Source organism: Lissotriton helveticus, chromosome 1_1, assembly GCF_964261635.1.
Source record: "Lissotriton helveticus chromosome 1_1, aLisHel1.1, whole genome shotgun sequence".
Classification (NCBI taxonomy): Eukaryota; Metazoa; Chordata; class Amphibia; order Caudata; family Salamandridae; genus Lissotriton; species Lissotriton helveticus.
In genome coordinates, this window is record NC_136057.1 from 1,588,054,579 (window position 1) to 1,588,081,613 (window position 27,035).

Here is a 27,035-nt window from a genome sequence, read left to right on the forward strand (position 1 = left end):
ATAACTGTGCAAAATGAAACTACTCGTAGGGATGAGACAGTCTTCAGGGACCCGCTAGTTCCTCCAATTTCGCATTACCCATCCATATTTAGGGGGTCATTATGATGGCGGATTTTCCGCATACTCCGGGCCGGCGGAAGCCACCGCCGGCCCGGAGTATGCGGGAAATCCGCCGAGGAGGCCTGCAAGACCCACCGCCAAATCAGGATGGCTGGTGGGTCTCACAATCTGTCCGCCGCTTTTCCGCCGCGGTCGGAAGGCGACCACGGCGGAAAAGCACTAACATGGCAGGCGGTGTCTATCAGACACCGCCAGCCATATTAGGATGTAGGGAAAGTAATGCTTTTCCGCGGCGGCTTTTCCGCCGTGGAAAAGCCTACGGACAATCACTTTGGGGGCCCGTTGCGGGCCCCCTGGGGGAAGGTTGCGTGGGGGGTGCACATGGGGGGTACCTATGGTACCCCTCTGCCTTTGCGTGCACGAAGCGGCAGGCACCGTGCGGTGCCTGCCGCTTTGTGCATGCAAATGCACAGCTTTCGTTTTTTACATTGCAGCGGGTGCTGCTTCAAGCAGCACCCGCCGCAATGTAAAACATACAGGATGTGACCGCCAGGGTGGCGGTCACATCCTAATTGCCATGGAGGGACCGCCGCTGCCCATGCGGACGGTCCCTCCTACTCAGGGGTGGCGGACGGACGCAAGTCCGTCCGCCATCCTAATCGGCCCCTTAATGTGGATGGACCCCCAATGAAAAGGAAAAAGAAAACTAAATATATGGGTACAAATCAAGCACCAATTACTAGATCAAAAAAGGCCCCAATCAATCAATCAATACATTTATAGAGTGCGCTACTCACCCGTAAGGGACTCAAGGCGCTGAATGGAGGGGGGTGCTGCTACTGCTCGAAGAGCCAGGTCTTGAGGGGTTTCCTGAAGGTGAGGTGGTCCTGGGTCAGTCGTAGGTAGGCAGGGAGGGAGTTCCACGTCTTGGCCGCCAGGTAGGAGAATGATCTTCCTCCGGTGGTGGTTCTGCGGATCCGTGGGACGGTGGTGAGGGCGAGATTGGCGGCGCGGAGTTTGCGGGTTGGAGTGTGGACCGTGAGGCGGTTGTTGAGGTATTCAGGGCCTATGTCGTGGAACGCTTTGTGTGCGTGGGTGAGGAGCCTGAACGTGATCCTTTTGCTGATGAGGAGCCAGTGCAGGTCTCTCAGGTGGGCTGATATGTGGCTGTGGCGAGGGATGTCGAGGATGAGACGTGCGGATGCGTTCTGTATGCGCTGGAGTCTTTTCTGAAGTTTAACTGTGGTTCCTGCGTATAGGGCGTTCCCGTAGTCTAGTCGACTGGTGACGAGGGTCTGGGTGACCGTCTTTCTAGTTCCGGTAGGGATCCACCACAAGATCTTACGGAGCATGCGAAGGGTGTTGAAAGATGAGGATGAGATGGCGTTGACTTGCTTGGTCATCGTGAGAGAGGAGTCCAGGATGAATCCCAGGTTGCGTGCGTGGTCAGTGGGTGTTGGTGCGGTGCCCAGTGCTGTGGGCCACCAGGAGTCGTCCTGGGCGGATGGGGATGGTCCGAAGATGAGGACCTCCGTCTTGTCTGAGTTCAGTTTCAGACTGCTAAGTTTCATCCATTCCGCGACGTTTTTCATTCCTTCCTGGAGGTTGAGTTTGGCGTGGCTGGGTCTTTGGTGAGGGAGAGTATCAGATGATTTTGAGGTTGTGTTTGTGTGCGATAGCGGCGTGGGGGCTCATGCAGATATTGAAGAGGGTTGGGCTGAGCGATGAGCCTTGGGGTACACCGCAGATGATCTCGGTGGACGCGGAGCGGTAGGGAGGGAGGCGGACTCTCTGGGTTCTGTCGGAGAGGAACGAGGTGATCCAGTCCAGGGCTTTACCTTGGACCCCGGAGTTGTGGAGGTGGGTTATTAGGGTGCGATGGCAGACTGTATCAGACCGTTGTCAAGCAGGGTCCTGATGTCGTCGGTGGCTGAGAGGAGGGCGGTCTCGGTGCTGTGGTTGGCTCGAAATCTGGATTGGGATGGGTCGAGGGAGCCATTGGCCTCGAGGAATACGGTCAGCTGTTATTGACGATCTTCTCGATAAATTTTGCAGGGAAGGGAAGAAGAGAGATGGGGCGGAAGTTCTTGAGGTCTTTAGGGTCCGCTGTGGGTTTCTTCAGTAGGGCGTTGATCTCTGAGTACTTCCAGCTCTCTGGGAAGGTGGCGGATGCGAGGTAGTTGTTTATGACGTTCCGTAGGTGGGGTGCGATGATGGTGTAGGCTTTGTTGAAGATGTGGTGAGGGCATGGGTCGGAAGGAGAGCCGGAGTGGATGGTGTTCATAGCTTGGGCGGTGTCTTCAGTGCTGATGGGAGTCCAAGCGCTGAGGGTGGTTGTAGGGGGCATTGGTTCAGTGGCTGGGGGCGGAGTCTGGGCACCGAAGCTGTCAAGTATATCGGCGATCTTGCGGTGAAAGAACGTGGCGAGGGAGTTGCAAAGGTCTTGCGATGGTGTGAAGTCATTGCTGCTGGTGCTGGGGTTGGAGAGCTCTTTTACAATGCTGAAGAGTTCCTTGCTGTTGTGTATGTTGTTATCCAGCCGCTCTTTGAACGATGTCTTTTTCATGGTGCGGATCAGCTGGTGGTGTTTGCGAGTGACGGTCTTGAGGGATGTCAGGTTTTCTGTCGTCTGTTCACGGCGCCAGGTTTTCTCGAGGGTTCGGCAGGATTTCTTCGATTCTTTGAGGTCGTCGGTGAACCATGTGGTTTTCTTGTTGCTGGGCTTGCTTGGAGGGTTCTTCAGTGGTGCAAGGTTGTCGGCGCAGTTGATGATCCACTGAGTGAGGTTGCGGGCTGCGTCGTTGGTGTCAGCAGTGTTGGTTGGTGGGTTCTGGCTCAGTGATGTGGTTAGCTGGTCTGTGGCGACTTTGCTCAGCATCTGTGGGGGATCTGTTGCGGGCGGTGGTGGGATGTGGTCTTCTTAAAGGTGAAGTGGATGCAGCTGTGGTCGGTCCAGTGTAGTCCGGTTGAGTGGCTGAAGGCAACGTTGCTGCTGGCAGAGAAGATGGGGTCGAGCGTGTGGCCGGCGTAGTGGGTGGGGGTGTTCACCAGTTGCTTGAGTCCGAGGTTGGCGAGGTTGTCGAGCAGGGTGGTGGTGGTGTTGTCGTTGTTGTTCTCCAGGTGGAAGTTCAGGTCCCCTAGGAGGATGTAGTCTGATGAGGCGAGGGCATGTGGGCTGATGAAGTCGGCGATGGCTTCACTGAATTGTGTGCTTGGGCCCGGGGGTCTGTAGATGAGGATTCCTCTGAGGGTAGTCTTGGGGTCGGTGTGGATCTGGAAGTGTAGGTGTTCGGCGGTGGTGAGGGCATCTTCGGAGTTGGTCGTGACGCCGATGGTGTTCCTGTAGATGATGGCGATTTCTCCTCCGTTTTGGTTGAGGCGGTCCTTTTGAGTGATCTTGTAGCCGTCCGGGATGGCTTTGGCGATGTCGGGGGCTGAGGAGGCGTTCATCCAGGTTTCTGTGAGGAAGGCAAGGTCTGGTGCTGTTGTGTCGATGAGGTCCCAGAGTTGGACAGCGTGCTTGTGGATGGAGCAGGTGTTGAGCAGGATGCACTTGAGGTGGTTGTTGTTGTTGCCTGGTCCGGGCGGTGAGGTGCAGGTTCGGACGCAGGTGAATTTGCAGATTTGGCAGGAGAAGGGTCCTTGGGTGCGCTTCAGGGTGGCTTGGTAGCAGGCAGATGGTCGGCCGGTGTTGAGTGCGTGGAGGGTGGTGGTGTTGTATCTCCGTCGGGTTTCTTGGTTTTCGGCGGGGGCCAGGGGTTCTGGTGCTGGGCGGGGTCCAGACGCGGACGGGCGCAGACGGGCTTGCCTCTGGCACGCCTTTGGCGCACCAGCGGCGTGCCCGCTGCGCGGCCTCCATATGAGGGGCTGTGGGAGGGAGGAGCAGCTGGGAGGCGGGTGGCGAATGGGGCACCAGGGGGGCGGGGCCGCGATGGAGGCAGCAGCGGGAAAGCGCGAGGGAGGTGAGTGGGTGGGGGGTGATACAGAAGGCAAAAAGGGGGCAGGGGGGGAGAGGGCACCAGTAACCGAAAAACAGTAAAAGAAAACAGACAATGGCAGCACAATTAAAGGTCGGAGTCAGGAAATAACAGGCACAGGCAAACCAAGCAGTTCAGAACACAGCGAGTAGCGGCAGCGGGACAACGGCACAGGAGGACCGTGTGGCGGCTGAGGGGGGGCGACCTACCTGGTGTACAACACAGTGGGGGGGCATCATTACCAACCCATCCTAGTTTCCTAGCACAGATAAGACTATCCTCCACTTCTGATACTCAGGTACACCCTAATTTGGACTTGGATTATATAATCAGTAAATTTGAGTCTGTATTGTTTACTAGTCTTTCACCTTCACTAGATAGACTCAGTAAACTGGAGGATTCCGTGTTAATGCTTCAGAATTCACTGAATAGCATCAGAGTGCAAGATGGTGATGAGAGGCTCACAATACAGCTCCACAGCACTATTGAAGGAGATCGGGAGGCTAACAGACCAAATATTAAGCCTAGCAATCAGCCTCATAGTGCTGTTTCTTCCATCTCCCCCGCTACTATTCATAAAAGGGGCTATGGTACTGGGGTGGAAGAGGCCCGGACTTAGGGTACTTCAAAAGGCAGTATTCATAGAGCAGGTGAATCTAACAAAAAGGGAACCAGGGGTACGGAAGACTGGTCCCAACAAAGAGGTGCAAAAGGGACTCCAGACCAAATCTAGGGGAACCCATTAAAGCTCAACCCCAATCAGGTGATCCTGGACCCTCCCCCTGAGTGCTGGCCTTATGGGGCAATTTTAACTAATGTCCCCCATCTGCCTGTTAGTAGAATTGCGTCCACAGGCCAATTGAAAAACAAAGTTTGTCATTGGCTAGCAAGTAATACTGATTTTACGAATTCTAGTTTTCAAGATATTTTATTTGTTATTAAAGTGGGTTGGTTAGACATCTCGTGAACATGAACATGGTGATTGTGCTTTGGTTAATCGTGAATTCCCTGATCTTGCTGAACAATTGATTACATGTGGTGCTAAGCTATGCTAGGAGGGCACATGCCATTATGATTGACATTATGCCCAGGGGGTATTTTCATAGACACCTTATGTTCACTCATGCAATCATACCTGATAGTGGTTATCTATTCCAAAATATGCACCAGGGTCAACAGAACTATGTAATAGCGCCCCGTAATAGGTTTCAACCACTCACTGATCTTGATAGCTTAGATTGACTCCAGATGGGAGCTGATAAATACAAGAAGCCTCTCAAAGAATTAACACATTGTCTACAGAGGGTCAGTTTCTGTAGAAATAATACCATAACCACCCCGTAAGCAAGGCCGCCCTGTCTGAATTACACCAAGAGCCTGGTCCTAACTTGGGAGGGAATAGGACAACAGAGGGTCCTTTAATACAGGATATTACATCTGCTGGCCAACATCTTAGTGATCTCATGGAATGTTGTGGGGTTAAGGTCCAAATTGAGTAACTCTAATTTGAGTACATTAGTGGATGGGTGTCACATGTGTTTGCTCCAGGAAACTTGGACGGTTAAACAAATCCACAGGGTGAGGTTTACCAATTTTAGTGTTCAAGCTAGACCATCACCTGCGGTTGTCCCACTGGTGGTTCACTCATCTAGGTTAAGACAAGTTTGGCTTGTAATCTCCACAGGTTAAACATTGAATCAGCTGACATACTGGGTCTTGACCTAGAATCCACAAAAGGGAATTCTGCATTAAGGCTGATTAACATTTACAGAAGTCTGCTACAATTTCGACCCTGACAAACATTTTAGGGAATTCAGTGAGAGGTAATATCTAATTGTATCTTGAGATTTTAATGTAACTTATGAGCCAGTTGATTTTGTGCAGGATCTTGTCCAAGAGGAAGAGTCAGCAAGAGGCATAAGAAAATTGTAGATCCGCCCCACCCCCCACCCCCAAGTGATGTACAAAGGTCAGGCAGTAAGTTGTGTCCTTTACCTTAACTCATGCTGTTTGTGCTTGTAATGGGCGGACGCTTTCTGATTTAGATGCAACCTTTACTTTCAAAAGGGCAAATATACGAAGTAGGATAGATGATATAATGGTCGATATAGATCTGTAGCCTGTAGTATAACTAAGATTGTGGCAACGAACTGTAATGACCCGAGTCCCGCAAGAGCCAGGGGTCTGTCCTGGAAGGATTGCAAACAATGTGTCACCCTCTGGCCAGGCGTGGCCAGAGGAGATACATAAAGGGGCGAGGGTCGCTCTGGCCTTCCGTCCTTACTAGCATAGGAGTGTACATGTGCGCTGTTCTTTGCGTCCAGGTAGGCCGCAGCCTTTGCCTGCATTATCTTTCCACACACCCCGCAACACGAACCATGGCTTTCAGAGTGTCCCATGCAACAGCTGAAGGGAGGGGGCAAAGCCCTTGTTAAAGCTAATAAATTGCCTCAAGGAGTCCGACATGTAGCTAAGTTATGAGGCATTCAATAATAATTTATGATCTCAAATGACCATGGGGTGATTAGCATTGTACTAATCCTTTACTTAAAGACTTTACTGTAAGATGGCAAAGGACTTTGTCCCTTGCTAGCTCTGATTGGATGGCACTGTGCTAATCCTTCCCCATGACAAAATATTTTGTCAAAACATTTTTCTTTATGCAATCCAGCCCTATGTTTGGGCTGTTAACTCCTTACTGGACCAATCTCGACAAAAACTCTTTGAACCCCATCCTCAAAACCCAATTCTCACAGTCTCATTACTATCCTAATATTCAGAGGGGAAAAGGACCTTTCCTTCCCAGTGGAGGCCCATCTCCCAAAAGCATATAAGTGGTTTAATTTGCTAATCAATGCCAGCACCAGGCAGGCTCCATGCCTGTAGGAACATTTACCTTCCATTTTCTCTCTCTTAAAAAGAGGGGGAAATGAAAAACGTGTTTGATGCATCAGTTTTGCTTGATATGTTTGGAAACAGTTGTACTTGTTATCTTTTTTATGTGTTTTGAACGTTTTGTTATTAAAAATAAAATAAAGATTAAGAGCAACAAATATAAACCAAAAGCTCCCTTTCCGTGAGCTTTCCATTTTTTATTTGGAGAATGTGCATTTATAAATTTAATGAAGCTACCTTTGTTAGAGAACTGGTATCACAGGTAAATAATGTGTTCTTCGCCAGCTTACAGCACATCATATGTATATGAATGTGAAAACTGTAAACTATCACTTATTTTAATGTACACATTTGTTTAGAGCCAGCAAAACAAATATTTTTATCCAAAGAACCCATCTTTCTTCTGCTTAAATTGGGTTCAGCTGTATTTGAACCATGGGCTGATTGCCATGAGGCATACTCACTATGAGGTTGGTTCTCTGATATATCAAATAGCCCCATATCAGGTATATACACTTTATCCAGGTCTACCTTGTCTTGGCATTCTTCTTTTTCAGTGTTGTTTTTGCGATTACATATAATGAACTATAAGTCCTACTTTGGGAAGAAAAGTCAGAGTGTGATGAGCTGCTTGTGTATGTAAGGTGACAACGTGCGATTTCTGAGTGTTGATGGCTAATAACATTATCCAGCTGATTTTTCTTCTTAGGAATTTGACTTGTGTTCTTTTATAGCAACTGCAAGCACATCTGCTTCCAGCACGTTTTGAACTTGAGCCCCTGACAAGCTACAGCTCAGACTGCCTTATGGTCAGGTAAGCAATTTGGAATGCCATCCAAAATATTTGTTTTGTGTGACTTTATTTTTTCATGTAGTGTAAATCTCTGCTGAAAATCATCTTTAATAGCTCGGGTTCTGGAACATGAGTTTTTCGTTCTCTTGGTTCTCGTTGTGTATGAACCACGATAATTGCTTTGATTACTTGAGAGCCAATGATTTTGGAAGTTCTGTTAGTGAGGCAACTTTGTCTCTCTCCTTGTGCTACTGTTCATGAGCCGAAAATCATAGTAGATAATAGATGCGTTCGACAAAGCAAAAGATTAAAAATCACCCACATCACATGAAACATGACGTCATCTACAGGCAATGATTCAGGATAAGAAATACTTGAAGCAGTGAAGAAACTAGAAAAAAAACACAAACACAGGAGTTCTCTAGACTATGGCAATACTAAGACTATTCTATCGCACAGTAACATAATGACAGAATCTTTGCAGTTACCAGGGTGGCACTTGGAAAACTAATGGCGAAAAAGTGACTGAACCGGACCCCCATTTCTGATAAATATCATCATCTAGCTATAAAACATTATTCAGAAAATATTCCCCATATTGGGCAATTCAGAAATGTTACTAAAGGCTTTTCCAACACCTTTGGCAATTGCCTAGGACCGATCTTCCTGCTCACAAGCACATCACTTCAGAGGTGAAATAAAGCACAGAGCCTGACCTATACTGCTGTGATTCGGAAAGAAAAATCAGGTGAATACATTTCACAAACCTTAACAGTCACCATGTTTGCTACAAGAAGAGCTTATGGCATAAAGCAGTATGCGGCATGTCGATCGTTTTCTGTATTTATCATTTATGTAATCCCAGTACTTAGGGCTCGATTATGATGGCGGTTTTCCCGCATCCTCCGGGCCGGCCGACGCCACCGCCGGCCAGGAGGATGAGGGAAAACCGCAGCGGACGGAAAAAGACCCCCCGCCAGATTAGGATGGCTGGGCGATCGTTTTTCAGTCCGCAGCTTTTCCGCCGCGGTCGCCTCCCGTCCGCGGCGTAAAAGCACTAACATGGCTGGCGGTGTCTATCAGACACCGCCAGCCATATTAGGATGTCTGGAGGAACATGCCTTTACACGGCGGCATTTCCGCCGTGCAAAGGCATACGGATTGTTGTTTGGGGGCCCGTTGCGGGCCCCCAGGGGTGAAGGGGAGGTGGGGGGGTGCACATGGGGGGTACCTATGGTACCCACCTGCATTTGCCTGCACAAAGCGGCAGGCACCGCACGGTGCCTGCCGCTTTGTGCATGCAAATGCACAACTTACATTTTTATCATTGCGGCGGGTGCTGCTTCAAGCAGCACCCGCCGCAATGATAAAAATACAGGATGTGACCGCCAGGGTGGCGGTCACATCCTAATTTGCACGGAGGGACCGTCGCTGCCCCTGCGGACGGTCCCTCCTACTCTATGGTGGCGGACGGACTCAGGTCTGTCCGCCATCATAATCGGCCCCTTAATTCGAGCCGGTGGTTTCCGCTGCTCGGCACCGGCACTTAATATTCAACAGCGGAGCTTGTGTCAGTCTGCCACAAGGTTGCCCTGTTTGGCTAATTAAGAGAATACTGCACCGTCGGTTAATTATGATTTCAATATACATTAAAACTGACTATTACCTGCCGCACAGGCCATTCTGTTAGCTATGGGGACTGGAATATAGTCTGAATTGTTACCCTTGTAGGAATGTGAGGGTTATTAGTTGTGGTGTTACTATCATTAGCAGCATGGCAGGGGCAATGTGCAGTGCAAGCTGCAGTAACCTCCTGGCACTTTTTTGTCTTTTTTTTTAAACATATTAAGCACTGTGTAATCCAGAGTTGTCAGCATGACTTTAAGAACAATATGTAAGCCAAACAGGAAATTACCTCCATATGTACTTTAGAAGTCTCAAATGTGCAATAATTAAAAGGAAGGTTGTCCAGCTTGTAGCTAATGGATTGTACCCACACATTTATTGTCAGACATGCCGATTTTCACTCTGAGTGCGCACTGATTCCAGTAAAAAAAAAGTCTGGATTTACAGTTTGAAATCATTGCATCAGTCACAATACAAGGATATAGAATGTCCCAGCATATTGCATATTTGAGAATACAGTCTTATCTAACCTTTAAAATTGTCAGTGACATTGTTTTTGAGAATCCAGAATTGTTAGCTGAGCAGTCACTGCGAAATAAGTCTTGAAATACGAGAGAAAGGTGGTAGGCCAAATGTGGTAGTTGAAGTATATTTTTTAGTTCTCTCAGAATTACTATATGTGATTATGTATGTATGTGTGTGTGAACTGGTTGGCAGCAAGCCGAGGTTTCAGGAAATGCTCAAGCTGCAAGGCATGCTCGCAGGGACTCAACAAAACCGAGTTCCTAACGGCATTCTCTACAGTGCCCCGCAAGATCAACAAACAGTTGACATGCAAAACGGAGTATGTGGTCTATGTGCTGGAGTGTCCATGTGGCCTGCAGTATATTGGCAGTACCAAATTGCAGGTCCACAAAAGGATACTCCAGCACATCAGGGCCATCAATACCAACGACGCCACATACCCAGTTGCCAGGCACTTTAAGGAGCGCCACAACAACAACAGTGGACTCCTTAGGTACTATGCCATAGATTCAGTAGGTCCTTTAAGGAGGGTGGCAACAGAGAAGGCATTTTAAGGGCATTAGAGACCAGGTACATCTTGGAAATGAACAGCAAGACCCCCAATGGCCTCAATTCAACAGAGGATTTCTATACGTGTCTATGAATGTCCCCCCATGGTACCTTCATTTATGCCTGCTCCCTCTCTCTCCTCCCCCCATCTTCTTTGTTGGATAAACAGAATAATTGCTTACTACTTAGGCTACACTATTGGTCACTATTACAACTGCAAATGAACAAAACAACTAAGTTGAATAGTTAGATACCATTGTAATGTACCCACCTGGTATATTCCTCTGTAAGTTGCATTAGGCAGCGTATAAATTCCAAATTTTAATGATCATATTTTCGATTTTCATCACATTTTGGTTTAGTTTGAATTCACAACTTTATTTGGGATTCTCAATCATGTACCCTAGCACTTTGGCTTTAGGAGGAGAGTTGTAAATTGCGTCATATTGATGGTCTCCAATTAGGACATATGCAAGTTTCAATTGAAATATATCATTCCTAATTGGACTAAGATGTGTGAGAAGAGAAAAAATTTAAAATTATTGAGTCCGATTAGTCAATTACTATCAAATTGTATATATTATATGTATATAAAGTCATGCAGTTTTTTTGGTTACTTTGTGTGTAAAAAGATGTAAAATATATGAACTTATTATCATGTGTTTTTATAACGACATAGGATCACTTATGTCAATCATCATTTTTTCGGATCAAATATGTATTTAAACAGTTATTAGCAAAACATGTAAAACATGAATTGCTTCTTCTCAAAGCATTGTACGCAAGATGTTTTCTATGTCCATTATGGACATCTCCCTCCAAAGAAACTAGCCAATCAAAGTGTGCTATTTTGAATGCACTAGCACTTTAAATTTTGCGCAACTCTCTCAGTGCGTCATGTGACCAAGGCCTCTGTGAAGGCCGAAACGTTATGCTGGCGTGGTGTGCTGAAGAATAAAAAAACTCACCTGCACTCTGGGTCTTCCGTTTTCTTCCTTTTGATGGTCTCCGGATGGTGGGTGCGCCGCCGTGAGGAAAACGAGTGCGAAAATATATATATATGTATATATATATTACCTACTGGCGGTCGCCAGCAGGTAGTTATAGTTAGGACTGGCTACCATAGGAAATCCGCAACATTCTATTGGGAATAACTTTGGCGCCGATTGAGGGGTCTGCCTGTAATTTTCCTTAAAATGGTCTCGCTGCGCTCCGCTCCTTCCCTGAAAGTTTCGGGGGGATTCATGAAGTGAGGGCTGAGAAAAAAGGGGGGTCCCAAAACGTGTTTTCCCCATGTTAATTTCCATAGGACGGTCTGACTAGTCTACAGCCCGAACCGCTGAACGGAATTACGCCAAACTTGGCAAAATTGTAGGGACTGGTACGCAGATGTGCCTTTGCTATATTTGGTGTAAATTGCTCCAAGGTTTTTTTGGAAAATTACCTTCAAAAACACATATATATCTATAGGCGCGCTCCGAGCGCTCACAGGTGCGCGTACCGGGGAGCGCACCCGGCGCGCCACGGGAGTGGGCGAGCGGAAAGCTGATTGGCTGTCGGGTGTCTGTCAACATTCTAAACAGTCCGGAGAGTCCGCCATCTTGCATCTCGGTAGAATCGAGACACAAGAGGTGAAAAAGAAAGGGGGAAATAATTAAAAGGGGGCAGAGTAGACGCTTTCACGGGGTAAGCGCTGGCTGCGCTCCCCGGTGCGCTCTCTGGTACGCACACCCTGAGCGCACCACGGGGAAAAACAGTGTAAAAAAAGACAGTAAAAAAATAATGTAGAGTGTTTAGAGGTAAGTTAGCTCTGAAAAGAGCTGTTGTGTTAAGTGGGTATATTTTGTACCTACAAGTAGGTACCAATGCAGAGTCTTATATTCAAGAGGAAAACTCTATTCCCCTCATTTGTAAAATGCACACCATCTCTCCTATAGATGTCTTGCATGTTGTAACGCAAGTTGTTGTGGTAAATGGAACCCATACCATAGTCTCTCATGTAAGCAGAAACATATTTATTTACATGTTTCCTTGCTTTCTCAATCTGTGGACAAAATTGGTTGGACCAGTTCCATTTTTGCCTTTGGCATATATTAGAAAATACCAAGGCAGTTTTTGGAAAAAGTGACATCAATTGCCCAAAGATGTCCTTTAAAAGCATTTCCAGACCTACCCCAGTCACAGTGCCCAAGTCATTGCCACCACAGTGCATAATTATAAGGTCAGGGTGTGGTAAATGCATAAAGGATTTTACTAATGGTATCAATTGGTGACTTCTCAATCCTCTTTGTCCAATCCATACAATGTCCACATTTGGTAAATCAAGGTTGTAAATACCTCTGTTAGTTGCGTATTTTTGAGCCCCGTCGACATAGCTATGCCCCACAAACCAGACTTTTGTCATTTTGAAGGTAGGTGTGTGAAGATAGGTGTGCTTCTAGTCAGATGAGTTGTGGAAATGAAATGCCAGTTTGATTATGAAAAAAAAGTGTTTGAGAATCAGTGCAGATGAATAAGTAGAAATGATTGGAGCTTTGTTAAAAATCTCCACTGAAAATTAGGGTGTATGCTTTTTTTTTTTAAAGAAGTCATTTCACTGGTTGAGAAAAAGTCATTTAAAGAAACATTGCATTTCATTAGCTAGTAGATTGAGAGGTCAAGCAGGCTTGATGGATTTTTTTGCAACATAGTAAAATGAACTTGTGAACTCTGTCTTGGTTTTAGAGGGAGTTACCATGGTTACTTGGTGAATGAGCATTGGGGGGATGGGTGAATGTTATGTGAGTTTCAAAGTCTTGAAATCTTGAACCAATTAAAATGTGCAGTTTGCTTTTGAATTTGTGGGGGAATAATTTTTATTGGCTATGTGCAAGAATATGGCTCTGAAATCAGAAAGAATCTGTGCCATTATTGAAAGGCTCCCAGTGAAGGAAGCATTGTTCAGAGATTCTGTTTAAGAATATCTGTTGACTGTGACTGACACTGTTTGACATCTTCCAAAACATTTTTAAAGGTGAGTAATGATTCTTTTAAAAAAGATAGAGAGTTTAAAGATTTTTTACAAGTATCATAGTGTGTGTCTCTGTGAATTGAGGAATGCTATTTTTACCTTTTTCATAATGTTAGCTGTGTGTTTATAAGGTAGTCTTCTTTATAAATAGTTTTTTATGCTTGGATTCAATGCTGGTTTAGAAATTGTGTAATGGTTTCATTGGAGTTGTAAATATGCTCATTTTTTTGAAGCACATTGTGCAACCTGTAACATGGGTAGAAGGAGTGAATGTCTGGAGAGGGATAGGAATAGCAGATAGAAAACCATATGAAATGGTGGGGAGATGAATAAACACACAGCTATGTCAAAGATTGTGCAAGCAGCTTGTAAATATGCAGGCAGACAAAGCAATCTTTGACATAGCTGTGTGTTTATAAGGTAGACTCTCACAGTGATAAGATCTCTCATGGCATTTCATATTCTTGTCTGGGTGTATATTTTCAAGCTGTGTGCACAATCTTTGACATAGCTGTGTGTTTATAAGGTAGACTCTCACACTGTTAACATCTCTCACATTACATAAGGTAAGGTCATGGGATTGCCCCATGTGAAAGGATGTATTGCTGGAAATTATTTTTTTTCTACAATTTTCTACACTGTTTTTCCCTGTGGTGCGCTTGAGGTTCTCATTTATGAGGCCATGCGTCACTTTTACGCCGCCGGTGCGTCACTTTTTGTGATGCAGCGGTGGTGTAAAAATTGTACATTGTTGAGTTATATTTACAAAGTGACGCATCTAGGTAGATGCGTCACTTTGTAAAGCCCTGTGCCACATTATACGTGCGTCAGGTGTAATGTATGCAAAGGGGGCGTATTGACGCAAAGAAGGGTTGTACAAATGACGCAGTGAAATCTATGAGATTTCACTGTGTCACTTTTAGGACGCTGTTGTGTGAAAATTTTGTACCTGCCTCACAGCAGGTGTAAGACTGACGCAGGCTCTTTCACTTAGGGCTTGCCCCATGTGAAAGGATGCATTTTTGGAAATTATTTTTTTTAATGGCATAAATTGAGATAGAATATACAAAAAAAAGAGAGGCATATTTACAAGCTGCGTGCGCAATCTTTGACATAGCTGTGTGTTTATAAGGTAGACTTTTTTATAAATTGTTTTTTATGCTTGGATTCAATGCTGGTTTAGAAATTGTGTAATGGTTTCATTGGAGTTGTAAATATGCTCATTTTTTTGAAGCACATTGTGCAACCTGTAACATGGGTAGAAGGAGTGAATGTCTGGAGAGGGATAGGAATAGCAGATAGAAAACCATATGACATGGTGGGGAGATGCATAAACACACAGCTATGTCAAAGATTGTGCACGCAGCTTGTAAATATGCAGGCAGACAAAGCAATCTTTGACATAGCTATGTGTTTCTAAGGTAGACTCTCACAGTGATAAGATCTCTCACGGCATTTCATATTCTTGTCTGGGTGTATATTTACAAGCTGTGTGCACAATCTTTGACATAGCTGTGTGTTTATAAGGTAGACTCTCACAATGTTAACATCTCTCACATTACATAAGGTAAGGTCATGGGATTGCCCCATGTGAAAGGATGTATTGCTGGAAATTATTTTTTTTCTACAATTTTTTACACTGTTTTTCCCTGTGGTGCGCTTGAGGGCCTCATTTATGAGGCCATGCGTCACTTTTACGCCACCGGTGCGTCACTTTTTGTGACGCAGCAGTGGTGTAAAAATTGCACCTTGTTGAGTTATATTTACAAAGTGACGCATCTAGGTAGATGCGTCACTTTGTAAAGCTCTGTGCCTCATTATACCTGCGTCAGATGTAATGTATGCAAAGGGGGCGTATTGACGCAAAGAAGGGTTGTATAAATGACGCAGTGAAATCTATGAGATTTCACTGCGTCACTTTTAGGACGCTGTTGTGTCAAAATTTTGTACCTGCCTCACAGCAGGTGTAAGACTGACACAGGCTCTTTCACTTAGGGCTTGCCCGATGTGAAAGGATGCATTTTTGGAAATTATTTTTTAAATGGCATAAATTGAGATAGAATATACAAAAAAAGAGAGACATATTTACAAGCTGCGTGTGCAATCTTTGACATAGCTGTGTGTTTATAAGGTAGCCTTCTTTATAAATTGTTTTTTATGCTTGGATTCAATGCTGGTTTAGAAATTGTGTAATGGTTTCATTGGAGTTGTAAATATGCTCATTTTTTTGAAGCACATTGTGCAACCTGTAACATGGGTAGAAGGAGTGAATGTCTGGAGAGGGATAAGAAGAGCAGATAGAAAACCATATGAAATAGTGGGGAGATGCATAAGCACACAGCTATGTCAAAGATTGTGCACGCAGCTTGTAAATATGCAGGCAGACAAAGCAATCTTTGACATAGGCGTGTGTTTATAAGGTAGACTCTCACAGTGATAAGATCTGTCATGGCATTTCATATTCTTGCCTGGGTGTATATTTTCAAGCTGTGTGCACAATCTTTGAACTAGCTGTATGTTTATAAGGTAGACTCTCACAATGTTAACATCTCTCGCATTACATAAGGTAAGGTCATGGGATTGCCCCATGTGAAAGGATGCATTGCTGGAAAATATTTTTTTACTACAATTTTTTACACAGTTTTTCCCTGTGGTGCGCTTGAGGGCCTCATTTATGATGACATGCGTCACTTTTACGCCACTGGTGCGTCACTTTTTGTGACGCAGCAGTGGTGTAAAAATTGCACCTTGTTGAGTTATATTTACAAAGTGACGCATCTAGGTAGATGCGTCACTTTGTAAAGCTCTGTGCCTCATTATACCTGCGTCAGATGTAATGTATGCAAAGGGGGCGTATTGACGCAAAGAAGGGTCGTAGAAGTGACGCAGTGTAATCTATGAGATTTCACTGCGTCACTTTTAGGACGCTGTTGTGTCAAAATCTTGCGCCTGCCTCACAGCAGGTGTAAGATTGACGCAGGCCGTTTCACTTAGGGCTTGCCCCATGTGAAAGGATGCATTTTTGGAAATTATTTTTTTAAATGCCATACATTGAGATAGAATATACAAAAAAAGAGAAACATATTTACAATATGTGTGCGCAATCCTTGACATAGTTGTGTGTTTATGCATCTCCCCACCAATGCTGTGAGAGATGTTCACATTGTGAGAGTCTACTTTATAAATATTTATATTGAGTTTTTAAGAAGCATATTGTGCTTTTGTATGATGTATATAATGGAAATGAATTTTGTTAATGAGTTAGATTTCTGCTTTGCTTTGTAGTGGTCATTTAAATGGGTTGTGCTCTGTGTTAAAAACGATTTAGTATGGAAAATGTTTTCTGGTAAAAAGTCTGGTATATATATATGCTTATATATAGGTGGCCTGTTTTTGGCCAGTAGAGACAGTGAAATATTATGAGCAGAGACACATATACTGCTTGCAGAGGCAGAGATGGTAAATTACATCTAATATGCTGCTTATGTGTTTAAGTTGACATTGTGAGTCAAGCTTCATTTGAAATGGATCTGGCTGAATAATATGCTTAATTGATGTCTTAAAAAATATGGAAGTACATGTTTTTTAAAGACATGGTATATTACATGTGACATTCTGGTCATCTGCCTAACATCACACTGATGGGTGAATGAAGCTTCAGTCATAGTGTTATTTTAGGCACATGAGCAGGATGTTATATGTAACGAGCAATTAATGTTATGTGTTGCATATATATAGGTGGCCTGTTTTTGGACAGTAGAGACAATGAAATAATATGAGCAGAGACACACATACTGCTTGCAGAGACAGACATGGTAGATTACATGTAACATCCTGGTCATCTGACTAAGATCACACTGTGACTGAAGCTTGATTCACCCATCACTGTGATCTTAAGCAGAGTCACACATACTGTTGGCAGAGACAGACATGGTACATTATATCTAACGTTCTGATTATGTGCCTAAGATCACACTGTGACTGAAGCTTGATTCACCCATTATTGTGATGTTAGGCTGAGTCACATATACTGTCGGCAGGGATAGACATGGTACATTATAACTAAAATCCTATTAATCTGTCTAAAATCACACTGTGAGTGAAGCTTGATATAATGAGCAACTAGAGTGCTAACATTCAGAATATATGGCAATTGTGTGACACATCTGAATGCCTTCTTGATGGAACTAAAGTAAACAAGCATTGAAAATACAATAGATTTGGTGTGATCTTAGGCACATGTGCACGATGTTACATGTAATCTACCATATCTGTCTCTGCAAGCAGTATGTGTGTCTCTGCACTAATTATTTCTCTGTATCTACAGGCCAAAAACAGACCATCTATATATAAACAAGATATAACATTAATTAGTAAATCGTTTTTGACACAAAGCAAAGCAAATGTAATGTAAATGAGCCTTTTGTTGTATACTAGTGTTTATATTGTTTATTTATTGTAATTGTTATGTAATATGTTTGTAGTGGTCTATAATATGATATTTTTTGTTTTCCACAGATTATAATCATCTATACAAACAAAGAGAAGATGCCTTCTAAAGGAAGAAGAGCAAAAAATTATAAGAGAAAATTAAAGTCTAAGGAAAAAGAAAATGAAGAACCAACCAAAATAAAATCTTCAGAGAAAAAGAAAAATGCTCCTGGTAAGCAAAGTACAAATTTTCTCAGGAAGTTATTGAAATGTGATGCAAAAAAAAGTTGTTTACCTAAGAAAAATGAAACACCTGTAAATTCAAAAAAGACAGGATGTCCTTCTAAAAATGTTAGACCTGTACAAGGAGACAATTTTTCGAAAAGCAATAGAAGAAGCAAACAATTTTCTGACATTCGTAGATGAATGTTTTACAACAGGATTATTTCCAATTTATTAAAAAATATAAAAAGGTATAAAAAAAAACAGCTTTTTAAAAAAAAAAACATAGTTAAGATCGTGGATGAAGCATTTAAAGTGAAAAATAAATTGTTTTGTTTAGTAATGAATAGAATTCGAACACTTGATAGGACAATCAATGTGTTTACATCAAAATGTAAGTGGAGGAGAGTAATTAATCAAACTAATTTTTGTGATGTTTTTTTCTGGAGAATGGAAGCATAGTTCAAGTTCTGAGCCACCTTTTAATGAAGAAAGTTACTTTCAGGATAATGATTTGGTGCATGCAGTTGACACCAGTGGTCGAGCATATGAGGTGAAGGATGGTTGTCTGGTTGAAAAAGAAGAGATTGTGTCTAGAAATACAGAAGAGGTGTTAGCTGATGAAGTTTTAGGGAGATGTCCTAAGGCTCCAGTGTATACATGGAATTGTAGTAGTATTTGTAGTGTCCGACAGGAATCAATTGATTTGTTTTGCACTTTCTTACGGACATATACTAAGAAAACTGTGAAACAAAAAATGAAAATTTTACAAGAGTTAGATCCTTGTAGAGTGAGAGAAAAAACAGGTTTGCAAGGGCATTCACTGGCTTGTCTTTCAAGAAAAGTATGTCAGAGTGTTTTTCACCATTTTAGGATGTTAGCAGTGCATCATAATAAAGTGAGGAAATTAGTGAGAAGGTTGTACTATGCAAAAAGTCCAGCACTTAAACTTAAACAGTGCTCTTTTGCATGGAACTGAATTAGATGTCAAAAACATTTGTGATGAAATGGAGTTTTGTTACTTTGGTGAAAAAGAGGTTAGTGCAGAAGTTGATACAGTAATGGAAGGTAATGTAGAAGAGAATGTAGAGATTTTAAGTACAGAAATGTTTGAAAATTAAATTATAAAGTTTAAGGTCAATTCAAGTGAAAGGCCTAATTTTTCTTGTGTTTGTTGTCGACGGACTCATTATAAGCATCAGACTAGATTAGTTGATTTATATGTAAAAAGCGAAAAGATAAATAATAATGAGTGGAAGGATTTTGCAACTTATTTGTTGGTTGAAAATTGTTTTGATTTGGGCTCTGATCAACGTATTTGTACATATTGCTATAATAAATTAAATGAAAACAGAATGCCTGCTAGAGCTGTTCATAATAATCTGGAGTTGGTAGACATTCCTTCTGAATTGATGGATTTAAATACCTATGAGTCTATTCTGATTCAATGTGTGCATCCTTTTCAGGCTATTGTTCGCATGGAGCCTAAGACAGGTAAATTGCCTCCTTCAGATTTACAGAGAGGATTAAAGGAAAGAGTTGTTTATTTGCCTCTAGATTTTAAGAAAAATATTGATACCATTGGTGTTGAAAAAGTAGAAGAGGAACCTCTGGTTGTTCTAGTTAATGGTGTTCAGACAAAACGTAAGAAAATCTGGCAAGAATTAGTGGATGTTAGGAAAGTCAAGAAGGCAACATTGTATCTGGTAAAAAATAATCAGTACTATAAAAATGTGTATGTGGGAGATGAGGAAACAACTGTACAAGACGACACTGATGTCTCTGCTGGACAAATAGAAAAAGTTGATGTCTCTAGAAGTGAAGAAGTTTACGAACATTATAGTGTTCATCCATTGCATTCCAAAGAAGTAATGGGGAATGCTATTGACTTGTTTCAGATGAAAAAAGCCGAAGGAAGTCCCATTAGTGTATGGGAAGAAAGTTTAGAAGCTCGTTGTTTTCCACAGTTATTTCCACCAGGTGAAGGTGGACGATATGACGACCGACCTGTTCAAATTGCTGCATCTGAATACCAGACTTCAAGATTATATGCAGAAGATCCAAGGTTTCGTCACTGCATTCCGTATTTGTTCCATCTACTGTTTGAGAGTGACTTGTCTGGACTTTCCTATGCAGTAAACCATATACTGAAAAGTGGAGCACATCTACACAATGTTTCGGCAAGGGATTTTATGGATAAAGTGAAACTGCAAGACAGTGTTTTGGAATCTCAGCTAATTAATCTCATGGCATGTCAGCGTGGTACTAACGAGTATAGGTACCGTCGTCATGGGGAATTGAAATGTATGCTAAGAAACTTAGGAACTCCTACATGGTTCCTCACTCTTAGCTGTGCTGAGTATGCTTGGGAAGACTTACTAGAATTTCTACGAGAGGCAAATAAAAACATTGAAAATATTGAATTCAAGACACCTGGAGAACTGTGCTCTTTGGATCCAGTTAATGTATGCAGGTATTTCAATCATAGGTTTGAAGCTATGATGTCTTTTATTACAAACAAAAAAAAATCCTCCGCTTGGAGAGGTGTTGGATTTCTTTTGGAGAAAGGAGTATCAAGCAAGAGGTGCTCCTCATATACATATGCTGCTATGGATTAAAGATGCACCTAAGGGGCGTGGCCAAGATGGCGAGGTGAGCGGTCGCACTCTCTGCGAGCTCCCCGGAACCTAGACCCCTAAGCCCTGTTTTAACGCCGATCTCCCCCCGATCAGCCTGAAACGTGCAGCGGAGGCGGTGGTGCTCCCGGTGATCCAGCGAGGTCCCGCCTTCGCCCCCAGAGTCTGCGCTGGCAGAGCTCTGCGGCGCGGGCCGGGGCCGGCGCGAGAGGCGGATGGAGCCGAGGCCGGTGGCCTGCCGGAGCACTGGATGACGCAGTAGTCAGACCCACAGCGGACCTGAGCGCGGCGGCTGTCCGACGGCGCACCGGAGGCTTCTGCGCGACCACAGCAGGCGGCCCAGAGACTGCGCGGCGACAGGAAGTAGCCTGCAGCATCACCGGTACTTCTCCGCCGGCGAGGAGCTCCCACGCGAGGCCGAGGTCGCGGCCTACGGGCGGCCCGCATTCCCGCGCCGGACTGGGCGGTCTCAGTGCCTGCCATCAGCGGAGGAAAGGTGAGAGGCTGGTGGTGACGGGGAGACTGGCGGCGCGCAGAACCCCTACGACAACGGAGCCCGAGGGTTGCGAGGGTACAGGCCTCGGATGGTTCCCGCCGAGGGAGTGCGGCCTACGCGGATTGCGGCCGGTGTATGACCGATCCTTACGCCGTTGACTGACAACGCCTAGCGGGCCCCTCTAAGATAAACCGACCCCTGAACTGTGACGGAGGTGGGTCTCACTCGGTGTCCAAGGAGCAGGGGGGCCGCGAACTTGAGACGGTGGAAGCGGACCCTGGGTGGGTCGCCGGAAGCGGCTAGCAGGGGCGGCAACGTCGTGCAGCCGATACCAGCAGGAGCCCGGGAGGGACGCACCCCTGGAAGACCCGCGGTGCGGGAGCAATGGCGGCCGGCTGAAGTGGCCTGGGCCTTGAGCGGGGACCGGACGTAAGCGGCTGGGACACCGCGGCCCGGGCTCCGAGGAGGGGCGAGGGCGGGCATCAAGCCTCCACAGTCCCTTGCAGCGGCGGGGAAGGCCGCAGGAAGGCTCGCTGCCGGATCAGTGTGTCACAGAGACTCAGATTAACGGACACGCCTAGTGCACATCGAGCTTACGGACACGGTCCAGATATCAAAGGGGGAATGGAACTGGGCCGCACTGGGCAGGACGGACAACCTTGTGGCTAGCCGGAGGAAAGTGAAGGCCGCTGCACTGAGTCCGTGCACAGCGAGTCCTCTTGTGCCCTGAGACGGAGCGGGTAAGTCCATTGCACCCACTGGGGAGGCCGAACTGCACATCGGCGGAGGGCGAGGCGGTCTCCTCGGATGACCAGCGACCTCGGCACTTGGTTGGCAATCCCCACGGACCGGAGACCCGATAGACCCCACTCCAGTAGCACCCGCATTTATGATGGCAGGCAACAGGGGGGGCAAGAAAGGGGAACGGACACTACCGGAGATGATGAACAGAGGAGCGTCGAAACAAGATAAAGGACAGCACTCGCCGGGTCCCTCACGGAGCCCGCCGGAGGCGGGGGGAGGGGAACCGCCGGTCACTAGATCCTTCCTAGAATCTCTCTTCAGCTCCCTGCGGGATGATTTTCAGACACTGAAGCAGGAGGTGGCCGGGGAAGTTCGAGAGGTACGGAGAGAGGTTGATAGCCTCGGTGAAAGAGTGGCCAGTATGGAGGACACCGGACACTCGAGGGATGAGGAGATCGGGCACTTGCAACAGGAGGTGCTGCGCCTGAGAGAGCAACAGCTGGACCTCCAGGCCCATAATGAAGACCTCGAAAATCGGTCCCGCCGGAACAACATTCGGGTCCGGGGAGTACCTTCCAAAGAAGAAGGAGAGGACACTGCCGGTTACCTGCAGAGCATGTTCAGGGAAATCCTGGGCGAACCTGAGGACTTTCTTGTCAGGATCGACAGGGCGCACAGGGTGGGCATGGCGCGCCGAACCTCGGCACCCCCGCCGGATATCCTGGCCTTCCTACCGGACTTCCCACTTAAGGAACGTATCCTGCGTGAAGCAAGGAAGCGACAATCACTGCAATTCCGAGGGCACCAAGTTGCGCTTTTCCAAGACCTATCGGTGATCGCGCTCCAGAAACGCAAATCGTTTAAGATAGCGACAGACTTTCTGAGAGCCCATGGGACACAGTATTCCTGGGGACACCCTTTCTGTCTTATCTTCCGGTGGAATGGCGTCCTACACCAGCTCCGATCCCTCCAGGACACCTGCGAAGTGCTGGGACTCACCGCGATGGACGAAGAATCGAACACACCACGCCAAAGACGCATCACCAGAGATGGCTGGCAGAGGGTCTCTGAACGCCGGTCCTCTGCTTCTTCTGCTCGACCGGATTCGCCTGCCATTCGGGCCGGAATGGACAGTGCACTCCAGGAGACGGCCGGACACACTACCACAAGTGATGTTGCGCTGACCGCCTAAGACGACTCCGGGGGGAGATCAACTCAGCTTTTCCCGCAATGCAGGTTTGGGGGTTCTGAGGGATGGGGTAGCGGGCAGGAGTGGAGTGGCTGGACGTCCACATCAGTGACTTACCACAGACTCGTCCTTTGAGGACCGGTCTGGGACTATGACGTTCTGGTACCTGTTGAGGGTAGGAGGGGTGGGAAGGGGTGGGGGTGAGGGTCGTTTTCAGGGGAGGGGAGGTTTGGGAGTTTGGTTGAGGGGGAGAGTTGGGGAATGGGGGAAGGGGAGGGATCGTCCAGTGCGTTTTGCAGGTATAGGCCGCTCTAGCGGCATTCCTATATCTTGTCCTGCTCCGGCGGGAGTTCCCAGCTTTACCTTTCAACACTTCACATGCCTCCCACGTCTCTTAAGATAGTGACTCTAAATGTCCGGGGCCTCGATAACCCGGTTAAGAGGCGGGCGGTACTGTCTTTATTAGAGAACACACAAGCGGATATTTGTCTTCTCCAGGAGACCCACTTGCTACCCAGTGACTCTCATAGGCTGCGCTCCCATAAGTTCCCGACACAGTTTTTTTCCTCCAGTAACACCAAGACCGCGGGGGTGGCGATCCTAGTGGCTTGACATTTCAAGGGGGAGGTCCTTCATAAACATATAGAACACAAAGGCAGGCTTCTTGCTTACAGATTTAGGATTGGGGGAATTCCGTTCACGGTAGGATCCTTGTATAGCCCTAACGAACAACAAGAGCACTTCTTACGGTCTGCGCTGGTGGACGTGACTGCCTCGTAGGACAGGCACATTGTCCTCGGAGGCGACTTTAATATGGTCTTCGACACAGCCCTTGATAGGTCGGCACAGCGTACTCCACAAACCGGGGAATTCTCAGCCGGCTGTAAAGCACAGTTGTCGGAAGTAGACCTCCACGATCTCTGGCGTAGCATGCACCCTACCGATAGGGAGTACTCATACTACTCCCATGCACACAAAACGTATGCGAGATTGGACCACCTCCTGGTCACGACCCAGGTGCGGGCACTGGCTTTGACAACCGAGATGGGGGTGATCTCCATATTGGTCCACGCCCCGGTCCTCACTACACTATGTCTGCCGCCGGTGACTTGCCCCCCCAGGGTCTGGCGCCTTAGGGATACGCTCCTACACAGAAAAGAGGTGGTTAGACGCATTACAGAGGCTACCCGGGAGTATCTGTCCCACAATGATAACCCCGACACCTCTTTGGCGACACGATGGGCAGCCTTGAAAGCTGTACTCAGGGGAGAGTCTATTGCCATCGCATCGGCTGAGAATAGGGAAAGGCAGAGTAAAAGGGAGGAACTCACTCAGCGGGTCCGCAAACTCGAGCAAATGCACCGCCGGACGGGAGCCCCCCGGGTGTGGAAGCAGCTCAAAGGAGCGAGGAAACTCCTGACGGCTCTAGATATGGATCGCGCGGAGTACGCTGCGCTGCGCTTGCGTCATGCTTACTACACTGGGGGGGACCGCTGTGGCCGTCTATTGGCTAACAAGGTTCGGGTGCAACACCAGCGACAAATGGTGCAGGAGATCTCTGACTCCACCGGGACGAGGGTCACGGAAGACATCCAAATAGCCGAAACCTTTCGAAGGTTTTACGCACATCTCTATGCTGGGGATCCCCCGGACGAACCTGCGTTGACTGCATACCTGGACTCAGTTGCCCTCCCATCCCTTGCTCTCTCGCAGGCTGACCATTTGGATAGGGATATTCGAATCGAGGAGGTAATTTCCGCCATCGCCAAACTTAAGCACGGCAAGGCTCCGGGACCTGACGGATATACGTCCCTATTTTATAAAATGTTCTGTACCTTATTGGCCCCGTTCCTCACTCGCTTATTTAACTCGTTCGCGACTACGGGGGCCATCCCGCCCGACCTCCTGCAGGTCTCCCTTACAGTCATCCCCAAACCAGGAAAAGACCGGACGCAATGCGGCTCCTACAGACCGATATCTCTCCTGAACGTGGACCTTAAACTGTACACCGGGATCCTCGCTGGCCGCCTGGCTCCCCTCTTACCGGGACTTATAGAACCGGATCAGGCGGGGTTCGTTCCGGGGAGGCAGACGGCGGACAACACCAAGAGGATCGTCCACCTCGTTGAGAAAGCCTCTCGAATCCCCGGAGAAAGAATGATGTTGGCGGTAGACGCCGAAAAGGCGTTCGACCGGGTACACTGGCCTTACTTAGAACAAGTCCTGCGGAGGGTAGGCATAGGTGAGAAGTTTTGCACCTTGATCCTTAATTGCTATAGACTCCCAACGGTGGTTATACGGGTGAATGGCTACAACTCGAGGAGCTTCCCCATCGAGAGAGGCACCAGACAGGGGTGTCCACTTTCGCCCCTGCTCTTTGCCCTGTATATGGAGCCCTTCGCCCAACAGATACGTACTAATACGGCAGCGACGGGGATACGATTTGGAGGTTTCACTCACACCATAAGCCTCTACGCCGACGACATTATACTGTTGTTGGATAAGCCCCGGACTGCCCTTCCAGTATGCATTGGAGAACTAGACTCCTTCGCAGCGGTCGCGGGCTTCAAGATGAACATGGGGAAATCGGTGGCGCTGGACGTGTCCCTTGAACCAGCTACTAGAGCGCATTTACAGGGCATGTTCCCTATGCTCTGGTCGTCGGACCTGGTGCCTTACCTGGGGATCCAGCTGGCCCCTACCTTGCCGGCTATGGTGACAGCCAACTACACCATCTTGAGCAAGAAGATCCGGGAGGAACTTGGAAGATGGAATCGCAGCACCATCTCCTGGTTGGGCAGGTTAGCTGCGGTTAAAATGGCGGTCTTACCCCAGATCCTATACCTCTTCCGAGCTTTACCGCTACAGCCGCCCGTTGGGTGGATTCAGCAGACGCAGTCAGTTCTTGCGCGTTTTATTTGGCAGGGCAGGAAGCCCAGAATGAGGAGATCACTCTCAATGCTGGCCCCTGAGGCTGGAGGTCTCGGGATTCCGGATCTCCGCAAATACTTTCAGGCAGCACAACTGCGTTATCTGGTGGAATGGAGCAAGTGGGAATCAGACAAGCACTGGCTCTTTCAGGACCAGGCAGTGGCAGGCCGGCCTTTACAGGAGGTACCGTTTTTACGCCGGGCTCATCGCCCCGCGAATCTCTATGCCTCCTTCGTCACCAGAGTGCCCCTACGGGTATGGGACGCGACAAACATCAATTACAATCTCACCTCGTTTCCCTCGCCACTTACGCCCCTAGTTGATAACCCGGACTTCACCCCAGGCACTGCAAAAGGGGCCTTTACCCATTGGAGGACGGCTGGATGTCGGGCCTTGTGTCATATCTACGACTCGGAGGGCATCATTCCCTTTCCCCGCTTCCGACAGGAATACTCTTTCCAGGAGACCGAGAGGCTCAGCTATATGCAGGTACGTCATTGGGCCCTTCACCCACAGGTGCGGGAAGCAGCAGATAGGCAGCTCCTCCCTTACGAGAGGTGGCTTATGACTCGTTCATCAGATAAGAAACAGATCACGGACCTTTATAAATTATTACAGCCGCCTTCCCCACACCTCTATAACCCGGGTAGGGAGCGCTGGGAGCGGGAACTGGGCAGGACACTGAGACATAAGGAGTGGGAGCAGATTTCGTACAGAGCGAGGCACTCGGCATACCATATGGGACTCACAGAAACACTGACTAAAGTCTCCACCTATTGGTATTATACCCCAGAACGCATACATGAGATGGATCATAGTAAGGACAGTGCTTGCTGGAGGGGCTGCGGGCAGGTGGGCACACTGACACACATTTTATGGGACTGCCCGCTCCTAGAATCTTATTGGAAGGAAGTGATAGATGAGATTGACTCCCATTTCGACACCGAACTG

General features: G+C 46.8%; 2 protein-coding genes across 2 annotated transcripts in view; one reads left to right on the forward strand and one right to left on the reverse strand.

Moving 5' to 3' along the window:
• ITGB7 (integrin subunit beta 7) overlaps positions 1 to 27,035 on the reverse strand; it is an 887,312-nt gene that overhangs the window by 249,832 nt on the left and 610,445 nt on the right. The gene's annotated exons all lie outside the window — the stretch shown is intronic.
• Positions 1 to 27,035, forward strand: part of LOC144828898 (uncharacterized) — a 118,427-nt gene that overhangs the window by 38,343 nt on the left and 53,049 nt on the right. Inside the window, exon 2 of the mRNA XM_078687507.1 lies at positions 7,667 to 7,746. Coding sequence (XP_078543633.1) covers positions 7,667 to 7,746 — 80 coding nt within the window. The remainder of the gene's footprint in view (positions 1 to 7,666; positions 7,747 to 27,035) is intronic.